General features: G+C 43.9%; 1 protein-coding gene across 3 annotated transcripts in view; it reads right to left on the minus strand.

The window, feature by feature from the left end:
* TRAPPC9 (trafficking protein particle complex 9) overlaps positions 1–24,686 on the minus strand; it is a 1,491,395-nt gene that overhangs the window by 1,136,784 nt on the left and 329,925 nt on the right. For all 3 annotated transcript variants that reach the window (XM_030219557.1, XM_030219566.1, XM_030219550.1), the window contains one exon: positions 8,832–8,956. In XM_030219557.1, the coding sequence (XP_030075417.1) occupies positions 8,832–8,956 (125 nt within the window). The remainder of the gene's footprint in view (positions 1–8,831; positions 8,957–24,686) is intronic.

Consider the following 24,686-nt stretch of genomic DNA (forward strand, 5'->3'; position numbering starts at 1 on the left):
ACCTGGAACCGTGGATCATGTTGGAGTAGATAATAGTGATGTCACACAACCCACACCAGATTGGCCAGTAGAAGGGAGAGGGGCGGAGCCACGATACAGGGAGCAGCGAATCAGCACAACACGGGGAATGCACAGCAGCAGGAACAGAAGCCTCTCTCACACAGTCACTCTCTCAAACATACACACGCAGAGGAAAACCTTGCTAGCGCCAGTTTCCTTTCAAACAGAAACAGGCCTTTTTTACTAGTCTACTATATTATGCCCATGGATTTTTCTACATTTGAAACCAACACAAAGAAGGTCCAAGTCTCCCACAAAAAACACACAAAACAACAAAAAGAGCGGAAGAAAAACCAAAATAGACCAGAAAAAACCATTCAGAATAAGAGCACCAAAGAAGTTTATTAGGACCCTACACGGTCCATGTTTCGGCCAACCGGCCTTCTTCAGGGGTCTTCAAACTGACGTATACAAAGCGCCTTCTGAATGCACAAGGAGTGAAAAGCATAAACGCCGGTGCTGTCTGGAATCAAATATGGGCGCGTATGCTAGCAAAACAAATAATAAAGGGTATATTCCTGTCCCTGGAGGGCTCACAATCTAACCCCCCCTGTTTACTAAGCCTTGCTAGTGGCTGCAGTGCACTAATGCGGCTTAGTAAACAGGGTGGTACATTTGTATCTGAGGCAATAGAGGGTTAAGTGACTTTTCCAATATCACAAGGAGAAGAAGTGGGATTTGAACCAGGCACCTCTGGATGTTAAGACTGGTACTCTAACATCTAGGCCACTCCTCCATGCAATGGTCTCTTGCAGTTTTTTAATATACATAGATTTAAACTAAATTACAAAAAAACAGCCACTTTGCTTCAACATAACAGACAGCTGTATTAGTCTCCCCTTGTTAGTGCGCGGAAAGCTGATTATGAAGAAAACAGCAGTAGGTGGTTTGTGTATATATATTTATAAAGAATTAGTGATTTTTATAAGCTCAGGACTAATATCTGTTTTTGCTTCTTTATTTACAGCAACTGAAAGCTCCCCCCACCAATGCAGCAGTAAGCCTATGCAAAACGTTGGCCAGCATCAAAGGGAGACTAAAGAACAAAAAGACCAAACTGAATGAACATAAAGGCTAAACAAAATCATAGAGTTCAGAGCCTTGAGGTACTCCTATAGGCAATATATATCAGGATAAACGGACAAAGTCCCACGTAGAGGACTGTCACTGCAAGGACTAGACTAAGTTAGGAAGGGATACAAAATATGTTGAGAATTCCAAGCAAACATGGCTCCATCCCTGGAAACCCAAAAGAGCAGGACAAGAAAACAGCCAGGTGAAAAATTAAAGAAAAGGAAATACAGTTTTGTTTGGTGAAAAGAGTAATTTGTCTTCATTCTGTTTTTCAGTGACAGAACATCAACATTAGTTCTGATAGGAATGGCTGGAATATTGAAGACTACTTCTAAGGGGTGCCATATTCTCTATTAGGTGTGCACTTGAGTCATAGTTCTCAGGTCTGAGAAAAGCAGTATCAGAAATCTCACAGCCACTGAGCATTAGGACAGTTAAACCTATAAGCGAGCATTAGATCTGTCAGACAGAAGAATCAGACATCTGAGATTGATACTCAAATATGTTCCTAGCATGGGACACAAGAACCCACAAGCCTGACACTCACAGATTTAGTCCTTCCAATCTGACAAAGGTTCAAATAGTTTCATACCCCAGTGGAGTCAGTTGGTAGTGATTAATCACCTATGCTAAGCAGGTTCTCAATTTCAGTCATAAAATCAAAGATACACAATCTCCAGCCACGATTCAGACTAAATTTGATCATAGCCCAAAAATAAGAATGAGATATGATCAAAGCCCTCGAGCTTGAAACTGGAAAGCCCTCAGATCTGTAATTGACAGTGAAGAGTAAGAAACTTCAGGCTGCACCAGACACTGAAAAACCCGGTGAACCTGAATGTAACTCACCTTGAGATACTACTGAAAAAGGTGTGAGCAAAAATCCAAATAAATAAATAAATAAATACGCCCCAAAATCTATGCTTGGCAGCAGCGCCAGAATCTACAGGGACATATTTGAAAGAGTGCAGGAGTATCATTAATGGAGTTCCTTTCTGTGTTTTAATTTATGTAACTTAGTTTTAATATGTCCACAAAGAGCGGTATAATAAGTTTCAATAAACAAACATAGGGAGATGAATGCACATCTGAAGGGCTCAGTGCATCACGTGGAGGAGCTCCCGGGTTCCCGCAACTCAGGATCTTGTCTTTTCTGTGAATTTTGCCACAATTGGTATGCTATTTATGGACAGAATTTTGTCAAAGAGCAGAGATCCGATGGCCAGTACAATGCCCAAGAAGGGTAATGGGAAAGGCCACGGGCATGAATATAAGATGGCTGACGTACTTGGCAAGGACCCATCTGCCTTTACTGGCACTAAGCTGGTACAGATTACAAAAGCAGTAGGCTGCGCCTTGAATCCGCAGCGCACAAATTGTTGGATCAGTTGACAGGTCTAGAAAACCTTCCTGTGGACACCACTCAACATACCAGTGAGCTAGAGACATGAGTGTCAGGTGTGGAAGACCAAGTCGCCTCGCAGGCCACCTGCCTTACAGCCTTGGGAAGGGCTAGTGAAAGGACAAACTGGATGACTCTGAAAACCAGCCATGTCGCAGCAACCTATGCATAGTCGGATTACCGGAACACACTGCATAGCACCAATTACTGGATGTGTTACGCTGGATCACTAAGGAATTTTCACTCACTCCAGCTTTGGGCCCACTTTCTTTGGAGTGTGTGCACCACGTGGGCCGCCTGCAGGATGGCCATGCTTGGTGGTCATCAAGTTTCTCAATTATTGACATAAGTTTGCAGCCCTTTAAGATGTCCATCTTAACTGGAATGAGCTTCATTACGATGGGGTGCCCATTAAGATCTTTCAAGACTTTCTGCCGGCCTTGCATAAGAGTTGTCAGCGTTTCTACCCCATTTGCACCACACTATCTGACAAACATTCCGTTTCATGCTTTTGTATCCTTCCATCCTTAAAGTGTTCTCCGAGGGCAAATGGATTACACTAGACTCACTTGGAGCTGCCCAAACCTTTGTAAACCAACTTAATACAAATGACTATATTTGGTCCCCGGGGCATCCGGGTCTCTCTTTTGCCCTGTTTCTGTCTCTGAAGGATGTTTAACTGGTGTACATCTGCTATATAGTTCTTGCCTGTCATGGATACACCACTATATTTTTTATCAATTATCAGATTTGTCTTTTCATACTGTTGCAGGCTGTTCCCATTCCATATGTAATACCTGCACAGATATGGTGGGGCATGGCAGGGCCGGTCTTAGGCGGGGGTGACAGGGGCGGTCGAACAGGGCCCCGTGCCTCCAGGGGCCCCATGGCGCTCCCTCCTGCTCCCTGCCATTGCCATGATCTAACTCCTTGCCCCCCTCCTGGCACATACTCGAAGCCACCCTGGTGGTCTAGTGGAGTCTTCGGGGCAGGAAACATCCCAAGTCTTTCCTGCAAGCTCCCGGCGCTGACCCCTTTCTTGCTGCATTGCTCTTTAAAAATGGCTGCCGAGAGGACACCCTGCAGCTCGGGGGAGTGGGGAGGAAGCCTGTAATATGTGGGTGAGTGAGAGGGAAGGCAGGAGAGGATAGGATAGGATACTGTAAAAAATAAATCAAGGTAATATCTGTGCTGTTTGGAGGGGCTGGTTAAAGGGACGGGGAGGATACTGTAAAAAAAAATTACAGTAGTATCTGTCTCATTTGGAGGGGCTGGTTCCAAGGGAAGGAGGGGGGATACTATAAAAAAAAATCAAGGTAATATTTGTATCATTTGGAGGGGCTGGTTAAAGGGACACTCTAGTACTATTATCTTCGTGCAGAGATTTTTTTTCTCCTGGTAAAGGCCCACTAAACAGACATCAGAGTTTCTATCCATATATTTATTTATTTACTTATTTATGGCATTTTATCCCACATTATACATAAATTAGAATGAAACCTAGGAGCATTTAAAATCTTTTTTTTCATTGTGCCTACATCAAAAGGAAAAAAAGATGGCATATGGGAACTTGCTCCTTCTGCTTTGTGGAATGCAGTGGTATATTATAAAAATGCACTTCCCTTTTTTTTATTACTATTTCACAGAGAAGATATTGATTAATGAGGGAAGGGTTTCCTTCGAGCAGAACTGTCCAGAGTCAGTCTCAATGTGCCAACATTGTCCAGTTCAGCACACTATTAGCAGCCAAGTTCATACAAACTTATGTTCAGTGAAAAATATTCAATCACTGTTTCATTATTGCTACCAAGTATCACATATTAAGGGGATTTGTTTTAATTCATTTAACCAGTCCTTACATGCACATGGTTGTGCTTTTTAAACTCAAAGGTTTCCTATGATAGCATTGTGCATATTTGAATTAGTTTTTCTGCATAAGTTTTCCTTGATTTGTCTTGTATTTTAAACATTTTTTAAAATTTCAAACCTCGTCAACAAAGGGCGGGGCTAGGTGGGACAGGAGGCCCCACCGAACTGGTCTGCACAGGGCCCCGCAACTGGTATGACCAGACCTGGGGTACGAGGCCCACTGCATGCAATAATGATCTCCATTCCTCTGCTCTTTTAGTAGTGGTTAACTTGTGGGTTGCGATAGAGAGGGGGGGGGAGCAGGGAGGGCGAAAAGGGCTTGTGTCAGAGAAGGTTCATTTTCGGTAGGGGGTGGGGTGAGTTGCTCCTTTGGGGGAGTGGTAGTGTGGATGGGTGGGATTTTGCTTGTTTAGCTGTGTGGTTGCTGGTTGGTTGCTTACCTTGTGTGTTTGGTTCTCTGCCTAGATCGGATGCCTGGGATTTTGCTTTTTTGTGTGCGTTTGGTGTGATGACTGGGGTGAGAAATGGGCATCCTGGTCATTTACAGAGGTTTCTGCCTTATTTTTCTATTTTGAGCTCTGAGCCTTTACCAGATGGCTAGTGGCTCAACTCGTATTGCCACGGGGAATGTGGATGGGAGCTCCATCCCGGTGAGGCGTAGTAAATTCTTGTCAGCTTTGCAGCATCACGGAGTGAATGTTACTTGTCTGCAGGAAATGACAGATACAGAGCATTTGAAGCTTCTGCGGCAATGGGTGGACGGTGTTTTTTTTTCTTTTTCAGGCTCTTGTGGGGGGGATATGATATTTGCTGTTCTTTTCCGAAAGTCCTTACCCTACACAGTCGATTTGGTCGTGAAAGACTCTGAGGGTCAATACCTGTTGCTTCGAATTTGATCCTTTCTGCTGTAAGTTATTTATGGCCCACCCCCTATAATAATGTTTTTTATCATAAATTGTTGAGTACACGTGCGTCCTATGCACATGAGCCTAGTATGATTGTGGGCGACATGAATTTGATCATGGACCCTGCAACAGACAGATCATCTAATTTGGGTAGGAGTACATGTAATGAAGTTTCACCTTTTTGAGGAAGAAATTGATTTGGTTGATATGTGGCAAGCCCTCCACCTGGAGAAACAAGATTACACTTACCTCTCTAGGGCCCATGACACTTGGCCTCACTTAGACTATATATTTGTTTGGCATTCTTTCTTTCCTTATATTTCAACTGCTGTGATTAGTCCTGGAGAAGTGTCCAACTACACCATATTATAATGTGTCGGGGGGGGGGGGGGGGATGGAAATTCCCTGCCCACTTGCCTTGAGTTTTGATAACCATAAAATTATCCCAACTGTGTACCATGCATGTGTACTATGCATCTTGATCCCATCATAAATCTGCTCTTGCTCTCTCAGCTATACGGTAAGCCATATTGTAGAAAATCTTTAGCATCCTATCTCTCTTAGTTGAATGTTCTAACGAATGCTTATTAGGTGTATCATTAGTATTATGCTAACACTGTATTATATCTCAGGTATTTGAATTCCAGTGCTGTTAAATGTGTATATTTTTGATACTGTTTCACGGTAATTCTATTATTACTTTTCAATTTATTGTTTTTCAAGTTTGCCTCATTTATTGTATTTATGTTTATTCTTGGTTATTTTACTATTGTTATACTGTAAACAAAAATGTAAGTTTTATGTTAAACTGTATCTGCTGTACACCGCCATGGGTGAATCTCTTGTTAAAGTTGGTTAATAAATCCCGATAATAAATAAAATAAAGTAAAGATTTAGACTTTCAGAGGGATTTCTTTTTGTAAACTAACACTCAGCATTGTCAGTTGGCCTGTCTTATTTTGGCGGACGGCCAAAGTGGTTCTCAAGGGAGACCTGATTTTGTTTGTCTATACTCATAAATGGTGCTTGGCCACTGGGATTTTAAATTTAGAGACTCGATTAAAAAAACGACAAGCAGCATGCCCTGCAAAGTCCTACTAAGAGTAACCGTGAGGCTATGTTAGCTATGCAGGTGGTCCTTAATACTGTTTTGCATGAACATGCATCTCGCGCCATATTATACCGGAAACAGGTTTCACCGGTTTGGTAATAAATCTGGTATGCTTCTTGTGAATGTTTGTGAAAACCTGGGGTAGGTCATGGGCAGTCTCTGCCCTTTCTGATTACACTGGGAAAATGATTAATAACAGTGAGAGCATAGCTAAAATTTTTTATGATTATTTCCAGCAGTTGTATGAAGAAAGCCTCTAGGTGTCCGATTTTGATATTGCTCAATTTTTACAGTGGTTCAGGCTGCTGGCGTTTTGGCCTGAAGTGCTTCACCGTTTCAACGTGCCTTTGATGGCCAAGGAGCTGCAATCTGCTGTCAAAGCACAGAGGGCCCACATGGTTCAGAGACCAGATAGGTTTTCTGGAGAATTTTACAAATTGTTGCAGGTCCAATTACTCGGGCCCTCCTTTCTTACCATAATGAGATAATCAAGAATCAAAACTCAAAATGTCCCTCCACATGCCAATGACACCTTTATCACCTTGCTTCCTAAGCCTGGTCGCCCTAGTGATCTGCCAGAGGCGTACCGGCCCATATCTCTACTCAATGTAGATATTAAACTTTTAGCTTGAGTGCTGGCCAACTGCCTTGCTGGTTGTGTTGCCTGATGTGGTTGGGGATTTGCAGATTGGGTTTGTGAGAAGCAGGCAATCAGTATTTAATGTTAGGAAATTGTTACTGGCTATGTCTCATTGTCAGTCTGAGAAACTGCCAGTCCTAATGGTTAGTCTAGATGCTGAAAAGCTTTTGACCAGGTGGGCTGGCAGTTTCTATTTCAGGTTCTGCATTATATAGGTGCTCAGGGCTGGTTTTCCTATGTTATCTACACATTGTATTCAGACTTCTGGTTCTGGCAGGAGTGGAGGAGTGGCCTAGTGGTTAGGGTGGTGGACTTTGGTCCGGGGAAACTGAGGAACTGAGTTCGATTCCCGGCACAGGCAGCTCCTTGTGACTCTGGGCAAGTCACTTAACCCTCCATTGCCCCATGTAAGCCGCAATAAGCCTGCCATGAGTGGGATAGCGCGGGGTACAAATGTAACAAAAATAAATCAAATATATTAGTGAATGGATTGAGGACTCCGCCTTTCTGGGTTTGCCAAGGTATGAGGCCAGGCAGTCCCTTGTTGCCTCTCTTGTTTATTTTAACTTTGGAATCCCTTTTGCATCTTATGAATCAGAGAGCTGATATTGGGGTGATCAAATTGCATGGTAAGCAGATCAAGGCGCTTGCTTTTGCTGATGATCTCCTGGTATTATTATCGACTCCAAATCAAACCTGAAGGTAGAGGTAAAAAAAAAAAACCTACGTAAAAATCCAACAGCAAACCAAAAAGTAGGAGAGGACCAGAAAATCTTCGCAGTCAGAGGCTGATAAAAAACACTTAATCGGCACCAAAGTTGTGTATGACCCGACACGGGACCGAGTTCCAAAGGAACAACCATCTGCCTAAGGGGTCTGACACTTACTGTAGAAAATGACAAAATATGGGTGCAGAATACTACTACTACTACTACTATTTAGCATTTCTATAGAATAATGCAATGGAAGATCAATAAACCGCTTGAACAAACAGATTTAAACATAAACATTATAGAACTCATGTAACCCAAGGCATTCTTCATGTATCTAAATCATATTTACATACAGCAGGGCCGGTGAAGTGTATTAGGCACCCTAAGTAAACCTTCAAAAATATGGCTCCCTCCCTGTAACATTTAGGCATTTTGCACCCCACTTTACCCCCAAATTATGATCACCCCAACACCGCCCCTTCCAGAATAATCAAAATGGGCTATTTGAAAACTACCTATCCTTCTTGCAGGTAAAAGTACACACTGATGATTGTTTCAGTTTCTCTGGCTGTCTGCCTTGGATGGCACACTGCTCTCTGCTGAAACTGCTGCCCTTGGCGACTGTCTAGTCCTGCCTAGTGGTTGGATGTGCCCTTGCATACAATATGATGCATATATACAAATTTATCTGGATCTTTGGAGAAGGCAATGCAAAAAGTGTTCCTCTACTCAATAGTGTTAGTTTAGCTTTTATTCAACAAGAAAATCTGACACACACCCTCACTTAATCAATCACTTCTACTAACCAGTAGCATAAGAATTTTTACAGATTATTTTTTAAAGAACTGTTAAAAATAAGCAATACTTCTGTTATAACTAATTTTGCTACAAGTTGCCATAGTAGATTTTCAAATAAAGGTCATAATGGCCTATCTAATGTGTCCAGCAAAATATAGCAAATCCATCAACATCTTGTAAAAAGTGATGAACAGGAAATAAAGGAGAATGCAATTGTTTTAGGAGAACAAATTCTTCACTTTAGAAATGGTACACTTACCTTTACATGGCTGAAGTCACCACCTTTACTGCTCTCTGCTGCACTAATAGATTTACTCTCCACTCTTGGTTTGACTACCTGGCGAAAAGGGCTAGAAAGCGGAAGACCACTGACACTGATTCCATCTAGATAAAACAAAAACAGTTAATACCAAGATATGCTCCCAATGTAGACAATGTAAAAACACAAATTTCATATACTTTCATGCAAAAGAAGAGAGTGGTTTGTCTTCTTTGTTGATGTTTTGAGTTTGCATTTTGTGGTTACACTTTAATTTGAAGATAAGGCACCTTTGGCCATGCAATCTTACGCTACTAGGTGTATTGTTATGGGGAGGCCATCTTGATAGGTTATCTTCAGACTCCTGATGCAGGCATTTTTGCTGAAACACTGCCCGTGTCGAGTTCAGTCAGCAGAAATTACAATTTTTAAGCATCTTTTGCTATTGTCCTTTGTCATCTCCACTCTTTCGTCTGCATTGTGCTTTGTATGGGGACTAGTTTCTCTGTTTTGTTTGGTTACATACTTTTATGAAGCAGAAGGATTTATCATAAAATGAAAAATAACCTGGTATTATTGTACTTTATGTGGTACATGTTATATGAAATTCCAAAGAAGAAGTCAAAACAACTAAATATTTTCACGCCTCTGTAGAATATTGCCTTTCTTAATTCTGAAACAGCCTAAAACTACTGTTAAAAACAAAACTTTTCTTTTTCTTTTAGATTCTTTATGTTACTTTTTTTTTATTTCTATTTCCACCAACTCTTAAGGCTTCACATGTTTGATGGGATATGAAGTCTCAACCAAAGTTAACATACAATTCCTTCTAACTGTTGTTATTAAATTCCAGTCATAATACAGAAATTGATCTGTTCTCTGACCCTCAACAATCTCACTGACTCGCTGAATAATTAGGTAAATGATGTTCTGTGGTGAGTAAGTTCAGTTAATAAATCAATATCAGACTCCATGCTCATGTATTACTTTGATTTACTCCAAAGTTGGGGTTCAGGGTGACCAAGAGATGCAAAGGACTTCAAGAGTCCAAAAGCTTCTAAAAAATGTGAGCTTGTCCTCCAATGTAAAGGACAGAATGCACTGATATCTCTTGACCCAACACAGGCCGTGTTTTATCTATTAGGCCTTCCTCAGGAGTCCTCACAAGTTGAACCGCTAGATGACCGGTGGGGTGGGGGGATAAAAGGGGCATTCAAGGAAGAGAAGGCCATAAAAGAGAGATAAAAGGAAGATGTGGGAGATAAGAGGAAGATGTGGGAGAGATACTGGTGTCAGAAATTATATTCAAAATAGACGAGTCAGAGAAACAATCAAATCTCTGTAAATCTGGAAGATGTAATGGGGCTGTCACGAAATGCCTAGCCACCCGCCTGGGTTTACCCCGCAGCCACTTAGAGGGTCTATCCCCAGCACATTTCAGGTCTGCCTGCACCTGACGCTTGTGCTCTACACTAGCACCCTCCTCCCAACTGAGTCACAACCACCTCTGGGCAAGTCTCCTGCTCACCAATTGTCCCCAGTAATTTCTATGTTACTGGGGGCCATACTCTCAGTGATCCCACACTTCCCAGAAAGCACTCACAGACCGAACAAACAAACCACCATGATACTTTATCAGTCCAGACAAACCGGGCAGATAATTTTATTTATTATCATAAAAACTGAACAGCGGAGCAAAGTAGTGCAAATAGGCAAACATAATAGGTAACTGAAATATGGATTAATTATAACTCTAACAAAACTAAACATCTATATACTGTCTAAAGAGTACCTGGGAAGATCAGGACATATAATTCACAGAGCCTCAGCAAAGAGATCTGTCTCTTTTTCTTCCTAGCTAAGACTGAAGCAACAGTCAGCACTACCGGGTAATTTTCAAAACTACAAGCTAATCACAGCCCAGAACAGTCAAGTTTCAAATAAAAACTGGTTACATCACTACAGACACTTCCTATTATCTGAGTGCCAAATAAAGAAAGAGAAGTCAGTCCTCTATAACAGCTTTAAGCATAAACATTCACCATCCCCTAGCTAAACAGGAGAAATACACTTCAGAACATAATGCAGGAAAATATCCAAAACATTTGACAAGCTTACTAAGAGGCGGTAAGCCCAATGCGCGCTTACTGCTCGCTAACAGGAAGTACCACCGGGCTACCGCTGCAGCCAGGCGGTACTTTTCTCCCCTAGCGCGCTGTCATTTCTGGCAATATAAAATTTATTTTTTGTATTATTTTATTCTGCAGCACTGACTGCCCAAACCGACTGTCTCGTCGGGTATCCTGCTCAAGGCAATAGTGTGATGTGAACGTGTGGATGGAAGACCACGTTGCAGCTTTGCAAATCTCTTCAATGGAGGCTGACTTCAAGTGAGCCACCAACGCAGCCATGGCTCTAACATTATGAGCCGTGACATGGCCCTCTAGAGTCATCCCAGCTTGGGCATAAGTGAAGGATATGAAATCTGCTAGCCAATTGAAAATGGTGCGTTTTCCGATGGCGACTCCCCTCCTGTTAAGATCAAAAGCAATAAACAACTGGGCAGACTGTCTAAAGTGCTTTGTCCACAGCACGTAAAAGGCCAATGCTCTTTTGCAGTCCAAGGTGTGCAAGCTGCTTTAGCCAGGGTGGACATGAGGACAGGGGAAAAAAAGTTGCCAAGAAAATCGACTGGTTCAGATAGAACTCCGACATCACCTTTGGCAGGAACTTAGGGCGCTTGCGGAGGACTACTCTGTTGTGATCAAACTTAGTATAAGGTTCATCCACTACTAAGGCCTGAAAGCTCACTGACCCTACGAGCTAAAGTAACAGCCACAAAAAAAATGACCTTCCAGATAAAGTACTTCAGATGGCAGGAATTCAGTGGCTCAAAAGGAGCTTTCATCAGCTGGGTGAGAACGACGTTAAGATCCCATGACACTGGTGGAGGTTTGACAGGGGGCTTTGACAAAATCAAACCTCTCATGAAGTGAAGTAAAGGCTGTCCAGAGATAGGCTTACCCTCTACACGCTGATGATAAGCACTAATTGCACTGAGGTGAACCCTTACGGAGTTGGTCTTCAGACCAGACTCTGACAAGTGTAGAAGGTATTCAAGCAGGGTCTGTGTAGGACAAGAGAGAGCATCTAGGGTCCTGTGTCACACCAGATGGCAAACCACCTCCATTTAAAAGAGCAACACCTCTTCATGGAATCTTTCCTGGAAGCAAGCAAGGCCCGGGACACAGGGCGAATTCTAAGTTCTCAACATCCAGGCCGTGAAAACCAGAGACTGGAGGTTTGGATATAGAAGCGATCCCTCGTTCTGAGTGAGAGGTATGGAAAACACTTGAATCTCCACGGTTCTTCGGAGGACGACTCCATAAGAAGTGGAAACCAAATCTGACGCAGCCAGTAGGGCTCAATCAGGATCATGGTTCTGCAGTCTTGCTTGAGTTTCAGCAAAGTCTTCCCACTAGAGGTATGGGAGAATATGCATACAGAAGGCCTGTACCCCAATGTAGGAGAAAGGCATCTGCCATTAGTATGTCGTGGGCCTGATGCCTGGAACAGAACTGAGGGACCTTGTGATTGATTTGAGTGGCAAAAAGATCCACCGAGGGGGTGCCCCACGCTTGGAATATCTTGCGGGTGACGCCCATATTCAGCAACCACTCATGAGGTTGCCCTATCCTGCTCAGCCTGTTCGCCAGACTGTTGTTTACGCTTGCCAGATAAATGGCTTGGAGAAACGTGCCATGACGGCATACCCAAAGTCACATCTGGACGGCTTCCTGACACAGAGGGTGAGATCCGGAACACCACCCCTCCCCTCCTGATTGTTGGTGTAGTACATCGCAACCTGATTGTCTGTTTGAATCAAGATAATTTGATTGGACAGTCGATCTCTGAAAGTCTTCAGACCGTTCCTGATCGCTTGTAGCTCCATGAGGTTGATCTGAAGACCTGTTTCCTGGGGGGACCAGGCTCCCTGAGTGTGAAGCCTATCTACATAAGCTCCCCATCCCAGGAGGGATGCATCTGTCATCAGCACTTTCTGCAGTTGAGGAATTTTGAATGATCGTCCCATGGTCAAATTAGGCCGGATTGTTCACCACTGAAGAGAGCTGTGAAAGTCTGTGGACAGTCAGATAACATCCTCCAGATTCCACGCAGCTTGATACTACTGGGAAACTAGGGTCCATTGAGCTGATCTCATATGTAGACATGCCATGGGTGTTATATGAACTGTGGAGGCCATGTGTCCCAAAAGTCTTAACATCTGCCGAGCTGTGACCTGCTGAGACACTCGAACTGCGGACTCCGGGGACAGGAGGTTGTCTGCCTGTGTCTCTGGGAGATAAGCCCGAGCTGTCTTCATGCCCAGCAGTGCTCCAATGAACTCCAATTTTTGAACAGGAAAAAGATGGGACTTGGAGTAATTTATTACGAACCCTAGTAGCTCTAGCACCTGAATAGTCATCCGCATGGACTCCAAGGTGCTCTTCACCAGCCAATCATCATGATAAGGAAACACATGCACCCCCAGCTTGCGTAGCAACGCTGCAACTACTGCTAGGCACTCTGGGCGCAGACGCCAGGCCAAAGGGCAGTACACGGTACTGAAAGTGATGTGTCCCAGCCAAAATCGAAGATACTTCCTGTGAGCTGGAAGTTTCAAGATGTATGTGTAAGCATCCTTTAAGTCTAGAGAGCATAGCCAACCAATTTCCTGAATCATGGGAAGAAGGGTGCCTAGGGAAACCATCCTGAACTTTTCTCGAATAAGAAATTTGTTCAGGGCCCTTAGGTCTAGGATGGAACACATCCCCCCTGTTTTCTTTTGCACAAGGAAGTACCCGGAATAGAATCCCAGCCCTTCATCCCCTGGTGGAACGGGTTCAACCGCATGGGCCTTTAGAAGGGCAGAGAGTTCCTCTGCAAGTACCTGTCTTTGCTGGGAGCTGTATGAAAGAGCTCCCGGTGGGCAATTTAGAGCTTTGGATTTCAGACTGAGTGTGTATCTGTTCCATCCCTCACCTGCGGTGCGGCCCGCACGGTCAGCTTAGCATCGGTCCCGCTGGCAGTAGCCGGCCATGTTCGGTCCAGTTGCGATGGCTGGCTATACCTCGGGATTATGGTGTCTGGGCTTGATGGTCGGTCATTCCGGTCGCCAGCCATTGGCGCAGTCTTTCCGGTCAGGGTCTTTTTGGCCTTGTTGGCTGGAAATTCCAATTCGACCTGAAGGCCGGCAACGCGGACTGGCGGCGTTCCGGAAATGGAGCTTATTTCCGGCGCGGTTCTTTCGCCATGCCTGATTGTGCAGGATTGGCCGCCTTTTGCTGCTGCGCCTCCTCTTTCCAGCAGCCACCAATCCAGATTGTGTTCTCCAGCTGCTCAGAGTTACTGCTGATGAGAGGACTATTTAAGAGCCGCAGTCTCCCTCATACCTTGCTTCGTCTTCTATTGCTATAGAGGTTTGGAGCTCGAGATCGTGTGTTCAACTATCAACGTTCCTGTGTTCCTGACTTGTAGATTGGACCTGACTATTCTCTGACTTCTGCCTGCCTCGACCCTTGGACTGAATTTTGACTACCCGTTGTTTTGCTGCCTGCCTAGACCCCTGGATTGAATCTTGACTTCCCGTTGTATCACTGCCTGCCCTGACCTTTGGACTGAGCCTGTATATTCCCGGCCTCTCTGCCAGCCTGGATCCTTGGAGTGACCTCCACTATCTCTTCCCAGCTGTTGTCCTGACTCATGGTGGATTGGACCAGGTTTCCCCGCCGCTACATCCAGCCAGGCCGGCGGCTGCCCAGCCCTGTTCATTCCCGAAGTCCTGGTGGCCACCTGCACCTGGGGGCTCAACTCCCGGGGAACGGTGGTCGCGTCCCAGGTGAAGCAAGGGGCTGTCTGGCTGCCTGACCGAGTGCGGCGCAGCTCTTCTTCCACTGTGCTCAGTCATGGCACAAGGGCTCACTACCCAAGTTCTAACAGTATCCTAACCGGACTCTTTGAAGAACCCACCAGTCGGAGGTTACGAGAGGCCATGAGAGTCTGTGCATAGCTATACCTTGAGCAGAAATTCTGGATGCCATATCAAAAGTGTCATAAGTGCCCCTGGCCAGGAATTTACGACATGCCTTCTGCTGCCTGACCACCTGGCAAAAAAGCTCGACCTGCTCCAGAGGGAGGGCATCAACCAAGGTAGACAGCTGCCTCACTGAGTTCCGCAAGTGAATACTCGTGAAGAGCTGGAAAGATTGGATATGGGCAGCGAGCATAGCGGCCTGATACATCTTTCTCCCAAAAGAATCCAAGGTCCTAGCTTCTCTGCCTGGGGGCACTGAGGCATAGTCTCTAGTACTCTTAGCTCTCTTGAGGGTGGAGTCCACCACCATTAAGTTGTAGGGTAACTGAGTTCTCATCAATCCAGGTTCACCTTGGATCCGATACTGACAATCAGTCTTCTTAGGGATCATGGGACCAGACAGAGGGAACGACCAGTTTCGCATAAGGATTTCCTGGAGTACCATATGCAAAGGAGCCATCACTGCCTCCTCAGGTGGAGAGGTGTATTCCAGGACCTCGAGCATCTCAGCCCTGGGCTCATCCTTCACTTCCATAGGGAATAGAATGGCCTTAGCCATTTCCTGCACAAACGATGAAAAAGAGAGGCTCTCAGGAGGATACAGTCTCCTTTCAGATGGAGGGGAAGGTTCAGAGGAAATCCAAAAAGACATCGGAGGAAAAGTACCTGGGATCTTCCTCTGACTCCCACGAGCGCTCCTCGTCAGTATCGGAAAGCACTTCCCTAGGGGAGCTCCAAGACTGAGCCGGCCTTGACGCCGAGGACTGATGTCCTCAATCTCGATGGTGATGTCGACATGCCAACGCCCGCAAGGACTGCGGCAAAGTTTCCTCCACCGACGTCGATGGGGAGTCGACCTGGGTGGCAGCCAACACCAGAGCCACAAGCGGCACCGAGGACAGGGACCTCACTGCAGGTGAAGGGCCAGATGCAGCTGCAGCAGACAGCAGAGCAGGCGCAAGCACCCCCAACGCCGAAGCAGGCTGGCGCAGCAGTCCTTCCAGAAGTTCTGGAAGTAGGGCCTGGATGCGTTTGTCGAGAGCCGCCATCGGAGAAGGCTGGGGGGCCGATGGAGCAGTTGGTGGCAGAATCGGTTGAGGTTCAGGAACTGGACTGCTAAGATGCCGATGCATCGGCACCTCCTGTATGGAGGGGGAGTGGTCCTCCTGGTGCCGACGCTTCTTGGGTGCCGAATTCTTCGACGCCCCGGAACTCCCAGCAGGTTGTGTTGAGGGAGAACGGTGACGGTGCTTTTAAGCCTTCGCTCAATGCCCATGACCGAGGCTCCTCGGTGCCAACGAGGACAACGTCGAATCCTCACGTTGCCTCGGGGTCAGGTCTGATGATAGTCCGGGGGGCCTGCACAGCAGGAGGCCTCAAGATAAGTGGAGACCCACTCGATGCCTCACTGCTCCCAGCATGTATTGGCCTTTCAGCAGCCATGTGTACCTCTGCTCCTAATGCCGATGTCAGTACCAATGCCGATGTCAAAGGTCCAGACCGAGCCCCAAAAACTTTCTCGTGTTGAGCCTCTCGAGCAAGTTGGGTCCTTTTCTTCATATGAAAACACAGGGCACAACGAGCTGGGCTATGGTCGGGCCCAAGGCACTGAATACACCAAGAATGGGTATCTGTACCCATCCGGTTGCACAGAGTACAACGTTTGAAGCCGCTGGGTGTCTTCGATGACATAGAAAGAAAACGGCACCGGCGAAATCAAAAGACTCGACTGTGCCTAAGTAAAAAGGGCACAAAAAATAGGGTAGAAACTTGGCCGCCATTGAAAAAGAAAGAAAACATACAAGGAAAAAAAGGAACTAAGGAAAAATAATTAAATAAATAAGGGGAAAACACACGACTAAAAGTAGCAAAAAGAGAAGGCTCTTTTCCCGGGAACTACAAGGAGCACAGAAAAAACTTGCCGAACCTCGTCACGGAAAAAAGAAAACTGAGGTACGCGCTCGTGTGGCAGGCGGGAAGTCAGTCTGCACATGCGCAGTGTACGCTACAAGCTTGCCAGAAGGCGCTAGCAAAGTTTTTTCTTTTTGCAATGGCAAATGCCGTTTCATAGACCAATGCGGATGTCGACCCAGTTATGAGTATAATCCAGCCTGCTTGTCCTTGGAAAATAGAATTTGTTATCTTGACACATCTTTGGTGCCACAGAAGATCCTAGTTTAGAATCAGGCTTATTACTGTGGGGGAGAGAGAGCAGTCAAGTTACCCATTCCAGGAGGGAAATGTTTTTGCTGGTCCTGGGTTAGATTGACATCCCAAAGCTGTGGGGATATTTGTAGTCCCTGATCTATCCACTGCATTCAGTGCTGAAGGTCCCATAATGCACCAAGATGGGGTAGGTAGACATCTTAGACTGGCCAAGAAGTGTGTGTGTAGCTATGGGCCCTGAGCCTCCCAAGAGTAACCTATACCATATCAAAAAGTGATGATAGGACTTGAACCTTACTGTGTGGCATCAGAGGTGCGTGTGCTAGCCATTTGACCACACCACATAGGCACTATTTAGCTTGCATAGTGATGAGGCAATTCTCAGTACAGTAGGCATTGTCAGGACAGCTGTCAGCTGGAGGCCGCCGCTGCCCTCCCTCCCCCGGAACAACATCCAGCTCATAGAAACCAAATAAATCTGTTGCCTCAGGCTGCTTGCTATGTTAATAGTCTATCACTGTTTCATTATTGCCACCAAGTATCACATATTAAGGGCATTTGCTTTAAACTTTGCTTTAATTCATTTATCAGAAACTTAAACTCACTCTAATTGCTCCAAATCCACAGGATTTAGATGAGACAATGAACTACTATATTATCATTTAATAATATATAGCCTCATACGTCCAGGGTACCTTTATATAAATTAGGACACCACTGACTGACATTCATCATCGGCTACCACCACCTACCTAGCGCTGCAGAGAAAAACTCTCCTATCTAATCATGAGAGAAAAATCTGCAGTGCTTAGGCTTATGGGACAATCAATTTAATAAATCATAAGTTCAAATGCTCATCAATCCTAAATAAGACCCAAAAACATATCAAGGGTCTAAAAAGAAAAAAGAAAAAATGTAATCAATATTGAAATATAAGAACACAACAGCCAGGTTAAACAGTTCTATGTGTACACTTAGCTTTTGCCTCTTAAATACTCTGGAAGTATTTAATGACGTCAGAGGGAGGAGGAGTCTCCCTCTGGGCGTCTTATATAAACATTCGCCATTTTGTGTCCATATGGATATGAAGAGAAATGTATGATGCTTTCTTATTGTTTCTCCTGATGAAGAAAACGAAACAGTGGGAGTCCTAATCCTGTCGAGGAATAAGAAAGAGTGGGAGTAACACGTGGACTTTAAGGAGTCACAGCCATGGACATTAAAAGAGAATAAAACAGCGATTGAGCTTTTTGAAAAGAGGCAAAAGCTAAGTGTACACATAGAACTGTTTAACCTGGCTGTTGTGTTCTTATATTTCAATATTGATTACATTTTTTCTTTTTTCTTTTTAGACCCTTGATATGTTTTTGGGTCTTATTTAGGATTGATGAGCATTTGAACTTATGATTTATTAAATCGATTGTCCCATAAGCCTAAGCACTGCAGATTTTTCTCTCATGATTAGATAGGAGAGTTTTTCTCTGCAGCGCTAGGTAGGTGGTGGTAGCCGATGATGAATGTCAGTCAGTGGTGTCCTAATTTATATAAAGGTACCCTGGACGTATGAGGCTATATATTATTAAATGATAATATAGTAGTTCATTGTCTCATCTAAATCCTGTGGATTTGGAGCAATTAGAGTGAGTTTAAGTTTCTGATATAGTATTGCTCTATGCAGTTTTGAATTGGTTTGCTATTTTAATTCATTTATCCAATCCTTACATGCACATGGTTTTGCTTTTTAAACCCAAAGGTGATTCCCAAGGGTGACTGAACAATTAAGTATAAACTGTGTTGTTTCTGACTTTACTTGTTTTGGAGTGCTTTGGGTCCTGCTAATCTGTACATCTGCTGTTTTAGCAGAGTACAGAAGAAAATGATTTATATTACTTTTACTAGATTTTTTACTGCTTGTAGAATCTGGCTTTCTTGGGGGGGGGGGGGGGGGGGGGAGTCAAAGTGACTGCGGCACAGCAAAGGCTGGGCAGGCCAGGAGCTAGGATGGAGGAGACTACTTGCGGCAGGGATGGGTTAGATTCCCCACATGGATAGGCGGGGACGGGTTAGATTTCTGTCCCCGTGCAACTCTCTAATATAGAATTCTGGGGTATATGTCTAAGGCAGCTGAGTGATGTTTAGAACAGCAAAACTGCTCTCACATGTTTTACATGCATTATTGATGTCATCATGGAGCTCTAAGCAAGCCACTTAACTTAGGGTCAAAATGATGGGAACAGCTAAATAATAATAGTAACAGCTTATTATTGTGGGGAAAACAACAAACACTAGCATTTTCTCATGAATGAAACAAAAGTAAAAACAAAAACAAACTGAAATGAATTCCTCATTTTTGATACTGTTGCCATAAACACGCATCTGCTGCACTCACAGGTGCCAGCTCTATATATGTGCACATCTGTCCTACAGCTTCCTGGTTAGTTTATTAGTTAACACTACTCTTTCACTGAGCACAACAAATACACTATGAAATTATTGATATATGATAGCATTGCACATTTTTCACTGATTTTTGTCTCCTCCCCCATGTGTCACCCTACAGCACTGACTATTATTACTCTCTCACCCCAAGGCCTATGAATACTGCCTCCGTAGCATCTTCAGCCAGTGCACTGCACAGAAAACCCAACTTGGAGGTTCAAATTGGGCTCTTCTGGGACAACTCTATAAATACTCTACCGGTTAAAACAATGTGTCTCAACCTTTCAAAGCCCATTAACAAAAATGGTGCCTATCAAAATAACTCGGTGGACCAGACAATGTGAAGAGGACTATAAGGCCAAAAGAAAAGCTTTGGTTGGGGGGGGGGGGGAACCAAAAGCCCTATCAAAGCCAAAATGGGCTCCAAGGAGGCAGTTCAGGAGGGGGCAAAATGAGGAGATGTACAATCTGTGTAGTGCAAAAAGCAGGACCCAGAAATACCTGCCCTGTATTTTGTCCATTAATACCCATATCCTGGGGCTGATGCTACTGTTAGGAAGGAAAAGTATGTGAGATTACCCATGTGCTGAGAAAAGAGCTCTCACACATTTAAAAGCCATTGCTGGTGTCTATTGCTACAGTGAGGTGCTGAGAATAGAGCCAATGTGCAGATCTAAACCTCAACATTAGGCAGTGATGACTTTTTTAGGGCACACTTGATTAGATCTAAAAACCACACCCATTGGGATACACTCAGTTAAAAAGACATTTCAAATAGATTAACTATAAAAATAATGTGTAAACAGACCAAAACTACAGTTTTAAAAATGTAAGCAGTTATTATAAGTATTTTAATAGACAGCATAGGGTATAAGCAAAGTTGGAACATACAGAGGCATATTTTCAAAGCACTTAGCCTTCCAAAGTTCCACAGGTTTCTATGGAACTTTGGAAGGCTAAGTGCTTTGAAAATATGTTTGATAGGGGCCCTTTTACTAAGCTGTGGTAAAAGGGGGCCCTGCGCTAGTGGCAGCAGCCATTCTTGCCACATGCCAGGGCCCCTTTTAGCACAGTGGGTAAAAAGACCAAAAAAAGAAATGACCATTCGATAAGTTTGCACTTGCTGCGCAGCCATTTCAGAGGGGAACGCTTACTATAAACCCATTGAGATGACAGTAAGGGCTCCCACACTAACCCAGCAGTAACCAGGCAGCATTACCGCCGGGTAACCCCCTGCGGAAATATTTTTAAAATATTTCCACTAGAGCCGGAAATGGCATGTGCTGTGGGGGTGGAACTACCACTGGAATCCGCATTGGGCCAGCAATAGTTGCAGGTTGCCAATCTTTAGTAAAAGGGCCCCATAGATAGGTAAGGGGTAAAAGAGTAAGAGGAGTTAGAATTACAATTTACTATTTGCTGCCAGTCAGAATTGCTCACAGCTGTAGCTCATCTCTGATTCTCTGAAAAATTAGAATAGAGAGGTTCTATTTTAAGTTGGCGCGGTGCTTCATTTTTGACAAAAGATACTTTCAGGCAGAAAAATACAATTACGAAGCTGTAAGACAGCAAAAATTGATCATAAAACTCATCGTCAGAAAACAGGTATCCCCAGCCTTGATCAATCAAAATGTCACCAACCAAAAGCTACCGCTCATTTAAGATCAGCTTATTCCCATCCTACCGTTTTATACTATCATCAGCATGTCAGCTTCAGAAATATATCTTTAGTTTCCACACCATTCACATTGTAACACATTATTTCATGCCAGTAGATTCAGTGAAATAAAAACAGTTTGTGATTTCCTAATAATGCTGTAGTAGCCAAAGAAAAAGCACCTGCTGTAGTGCCTTTAATTATCATGAACTTCTTCCCGCCATCTTTAGATACAGAGAGAATAGTTGAGCTCAAGAGAATATACTGTAGTGTAGATATATCTGTGGTGCCAGTATTTGATCATGACAGAGTGGCAGATGCAGTTCTGACCACCGTATTAGACAGACTAGATGGGCAGCGTTGGGAGAAAGGAGGACAATGCTTGGTAGATGTTTTAAGGGAGGAAAGAGGAGGGGGTCTCCATTGATCTCTGTCCCCTTAGTAGCTTCCAATCATCACAGATCCATTGCACAACAATATCCAAGCTATATATCAGTGGAAGAGCAGGACCCCATTCTAGATACATGCCCGAAGTTCCATCACATACTGGCAGTATTCATCAGTAAGGAAATGAGAATGGAATAGAATGTTAGGAATTACTGGGAAAGGAATGAAGAATAAAACTCAAAATATTATAATACCTCTGCAATATCTAAAAAAAATATAGCAAAACTAGAAAAGGTACAGAGAGGAGAAACAGCTACCCTATAAAGAAAAAGATGTTAGAGAACTTCAGCTTAGAGAAGAGCCAGCTGAGGAGACGTACGATAGAAGTCTATAAGATACTGAGTGCAGTGGAAAACAAAAATTGGTTCTTCACTCTTTCAAAAAGGACAAAGACTAGGGGACACACCATGAAGTTACATATTAATACTTTAAAAAAATAGGAGTAAATATTTTTCACACAATGTATAGTTATGTTCTGGAACTCACTGCCAGAAGATTTGGTAAAAGCAGCTAGTGTAGACAGGTTTAAAAATGACTCAACAAATTCCTGAAGGTATAAGTCTGGTAGGCTGGGGAAAGCCACTGCTTATCCCTAGATGTTGGTAGCATGGGCTCTTGCTAGTTTTGGTGGATTTGTGACCTGGCATGGCAATTGTTGGAAACAGGAATTTGGGCTAGATGGATCCAGCATAGCAGTTCTTGTGTTCTCTATAGAATAGACTCCAACCAGGCACCCAGTTACAGAACTGCCCTCATATGCCATATGGTTATTCTGAACTTTCTTCATAAAGAAAAACAAAAGGAAGACAAGAGCACGGGAAACAGAAGGATACTGCTGGGTTTAAAAAAGGAAAGCTGTATACAGTTACGCAGCCAAAAATAAAATTATAAGGTTTTATGAATTATACACCAAGGTATAAGCAAGCCAAAGTAAGCAAACACATGCTGAAGGACACAAAAAAATGCAACCTTATGTACGGCACATCCTACACTAGCAACATCACCTTCTAGGCAGTGAACTGATTACAAGTTAACAGTTAGGAAAAAAGGAAATCAATAATTCAACTGCAAGAAAACAACAGAACAGGGATCAGCTCTGCTAAAGACAGTAAACTCAATCAATAAAATCAACTGATAAATGCACATATAGCTTTTCAACATCAGCTAAAAATTTTACATAATTGTTTTTACATAGTTCTCAAGATTCTTGGCCTTTGTAGTTTTTTTTATTTTAGGGGAAAATTTGAACCTTAACTGGGTAGTGGCATACCCTGTGGTTCTCAAATTCACTATTTTAATTCCCAAGCAGTTTTAGGAAAGAAAAGCATAAAAATTAGTATGGTTCTAAGACCAAATACATGGAAAGGTATCAAGAACTTTAACTGAAAAGCAGACCAGTCAAGAATCACTTTTGAGAACCACTGTAAAATGAAAATACAAGTCATCCTATCGGGGTTCCTAAATTGAATAGTGTAAAGGAAATTGAAAAAGATAATTTTTTAAAATGGCTACATAAAATCTGTAAAAATACACAAGGGGTTGCAAACTTTAAAAATAGTGGTGGAGTGGCCTAGTGGTTAGGGTGATAGACTTTGGTCCTGGGGAACTGAGGAACTGAGTTTGATTCCCACTTCAGGCACAGGCAGCTCCTTGTGGCTCTGGGCAAGTCACTTAACCCTCCATTGCCCCAGGTACAAATAAGTACCTGTATATAATATGTAAGCTGCATTGAGCCTGCCATGAGTGGGAAAGTGCGGGGTACAAATGTAACAAAAATAAAAAATAAATAAATCCTGAAAAAGCATGAAACATGCAGTTTGCTAACAGAATGGCTAACACAGACTATAGAGGGCTACAAAAACCTCAAAATTTAAATAAATAGCCTCAAAGCTCTAAAAGAATCGGTCTGACCAAAAGTGTCAATTTTCCCAAAGGAATTGCCAGATTTTATCATTGGTCTTTGTCACGGATGCAGGGTGATGAGCCCTTGGACCACAGCCAGAGCTGCGGCAGACAAGTCCCCTGGGTTAGCAGAAGGCAGGAACTGAGGCAAGACTAGAACACGGGCAGACAGGACTAGGCAGGAAAAGGCAAAATTAGGCTGAGTATAACTAGACAAGGCAAGACAGACAAGACAGAAATTGGATCCAGACGAGGCAAGGTAAGCAAGACAAGAGGACTAGAACTGAACCCAGATAGGAACAAGACAAGGAAACACGGCTAGAACTGGGTTCAGATAAAGCAAAGCAAGGCAGGGCAAGAACTGGATCCGGACACAACAAGGAGCAAGACAAGATCGGGCAAGACTAGATAGGACAAGGATTGGGAGACAAGGAAGGGCTTGGAGCTTGGCAGGAACTGGGAGACAAGGCAGAGCTTGGTACTTGGCAAGAACTAGAGGACAAGGCAAGGCTTGGTGCTTGGCAGGAATCAGAGACAAGGAAGGGCTGGAGCTTGATCTGGATCAGGAACAAGACCACGGCAGGAACAAGGCTGCAGCAGGGCCACAGGAGGACTAGGCAGAAACATGACACACAGCAGGAAGGCCTCATTGTGAAGGTGTCAGGAGCAAGCCAGGGCCTTCTTTAAATACCGCGGGGCAGGAAATGACGTTCCCCGTGGGAACTTGCTGCACCACTGCGACACTATTAAAAATCTCACTTCAGTGCGTGCACGCCCTAGGGAGAGCTGGGTCTGCTGACCCAGAAGAATGAAGGTGCATCAGGGGTGTGGCATCACAGAATACCTTGGGATCCAAGGAGCAGAGCAGGAGCGATGGAGGATCCAGCCCAATGTCCCCCCAGTGTTGCAAGGTGAGCTGGATCATGAGTCATGGCAGGAGCTGTGACAGCCTCAATAAATCATCAAACTCCAGGAAAAAAAGCGCAGCCAAAAACTCCCAAAATGGAGAAAAAAGTTTCTTACTAAGAAACCAGAAGAAAATAGCCAAAACCCACAGTCTGTTTTAATCATCAAAAAAAAAAAAAAAGAAAACCTCACATCAAATCCCCATTAGTCCTAATAAATACCACTGGTAATTCACAAATTATAA

This window comes from Microcaecilia unicolor, chromosome 1 (genome assembly GCF_901765095.1).
Source record: "Microcaecilia unicolor chromosome 1, aMicUni1.1, whole genome shotgun sequence".
Lineage (NCBI taxonomy): Eukaryota > Metazoa > Chordata > Amphibia > Gymnophiona > Siphonopidae > Microcaecilia > Microcaecilia unicolor.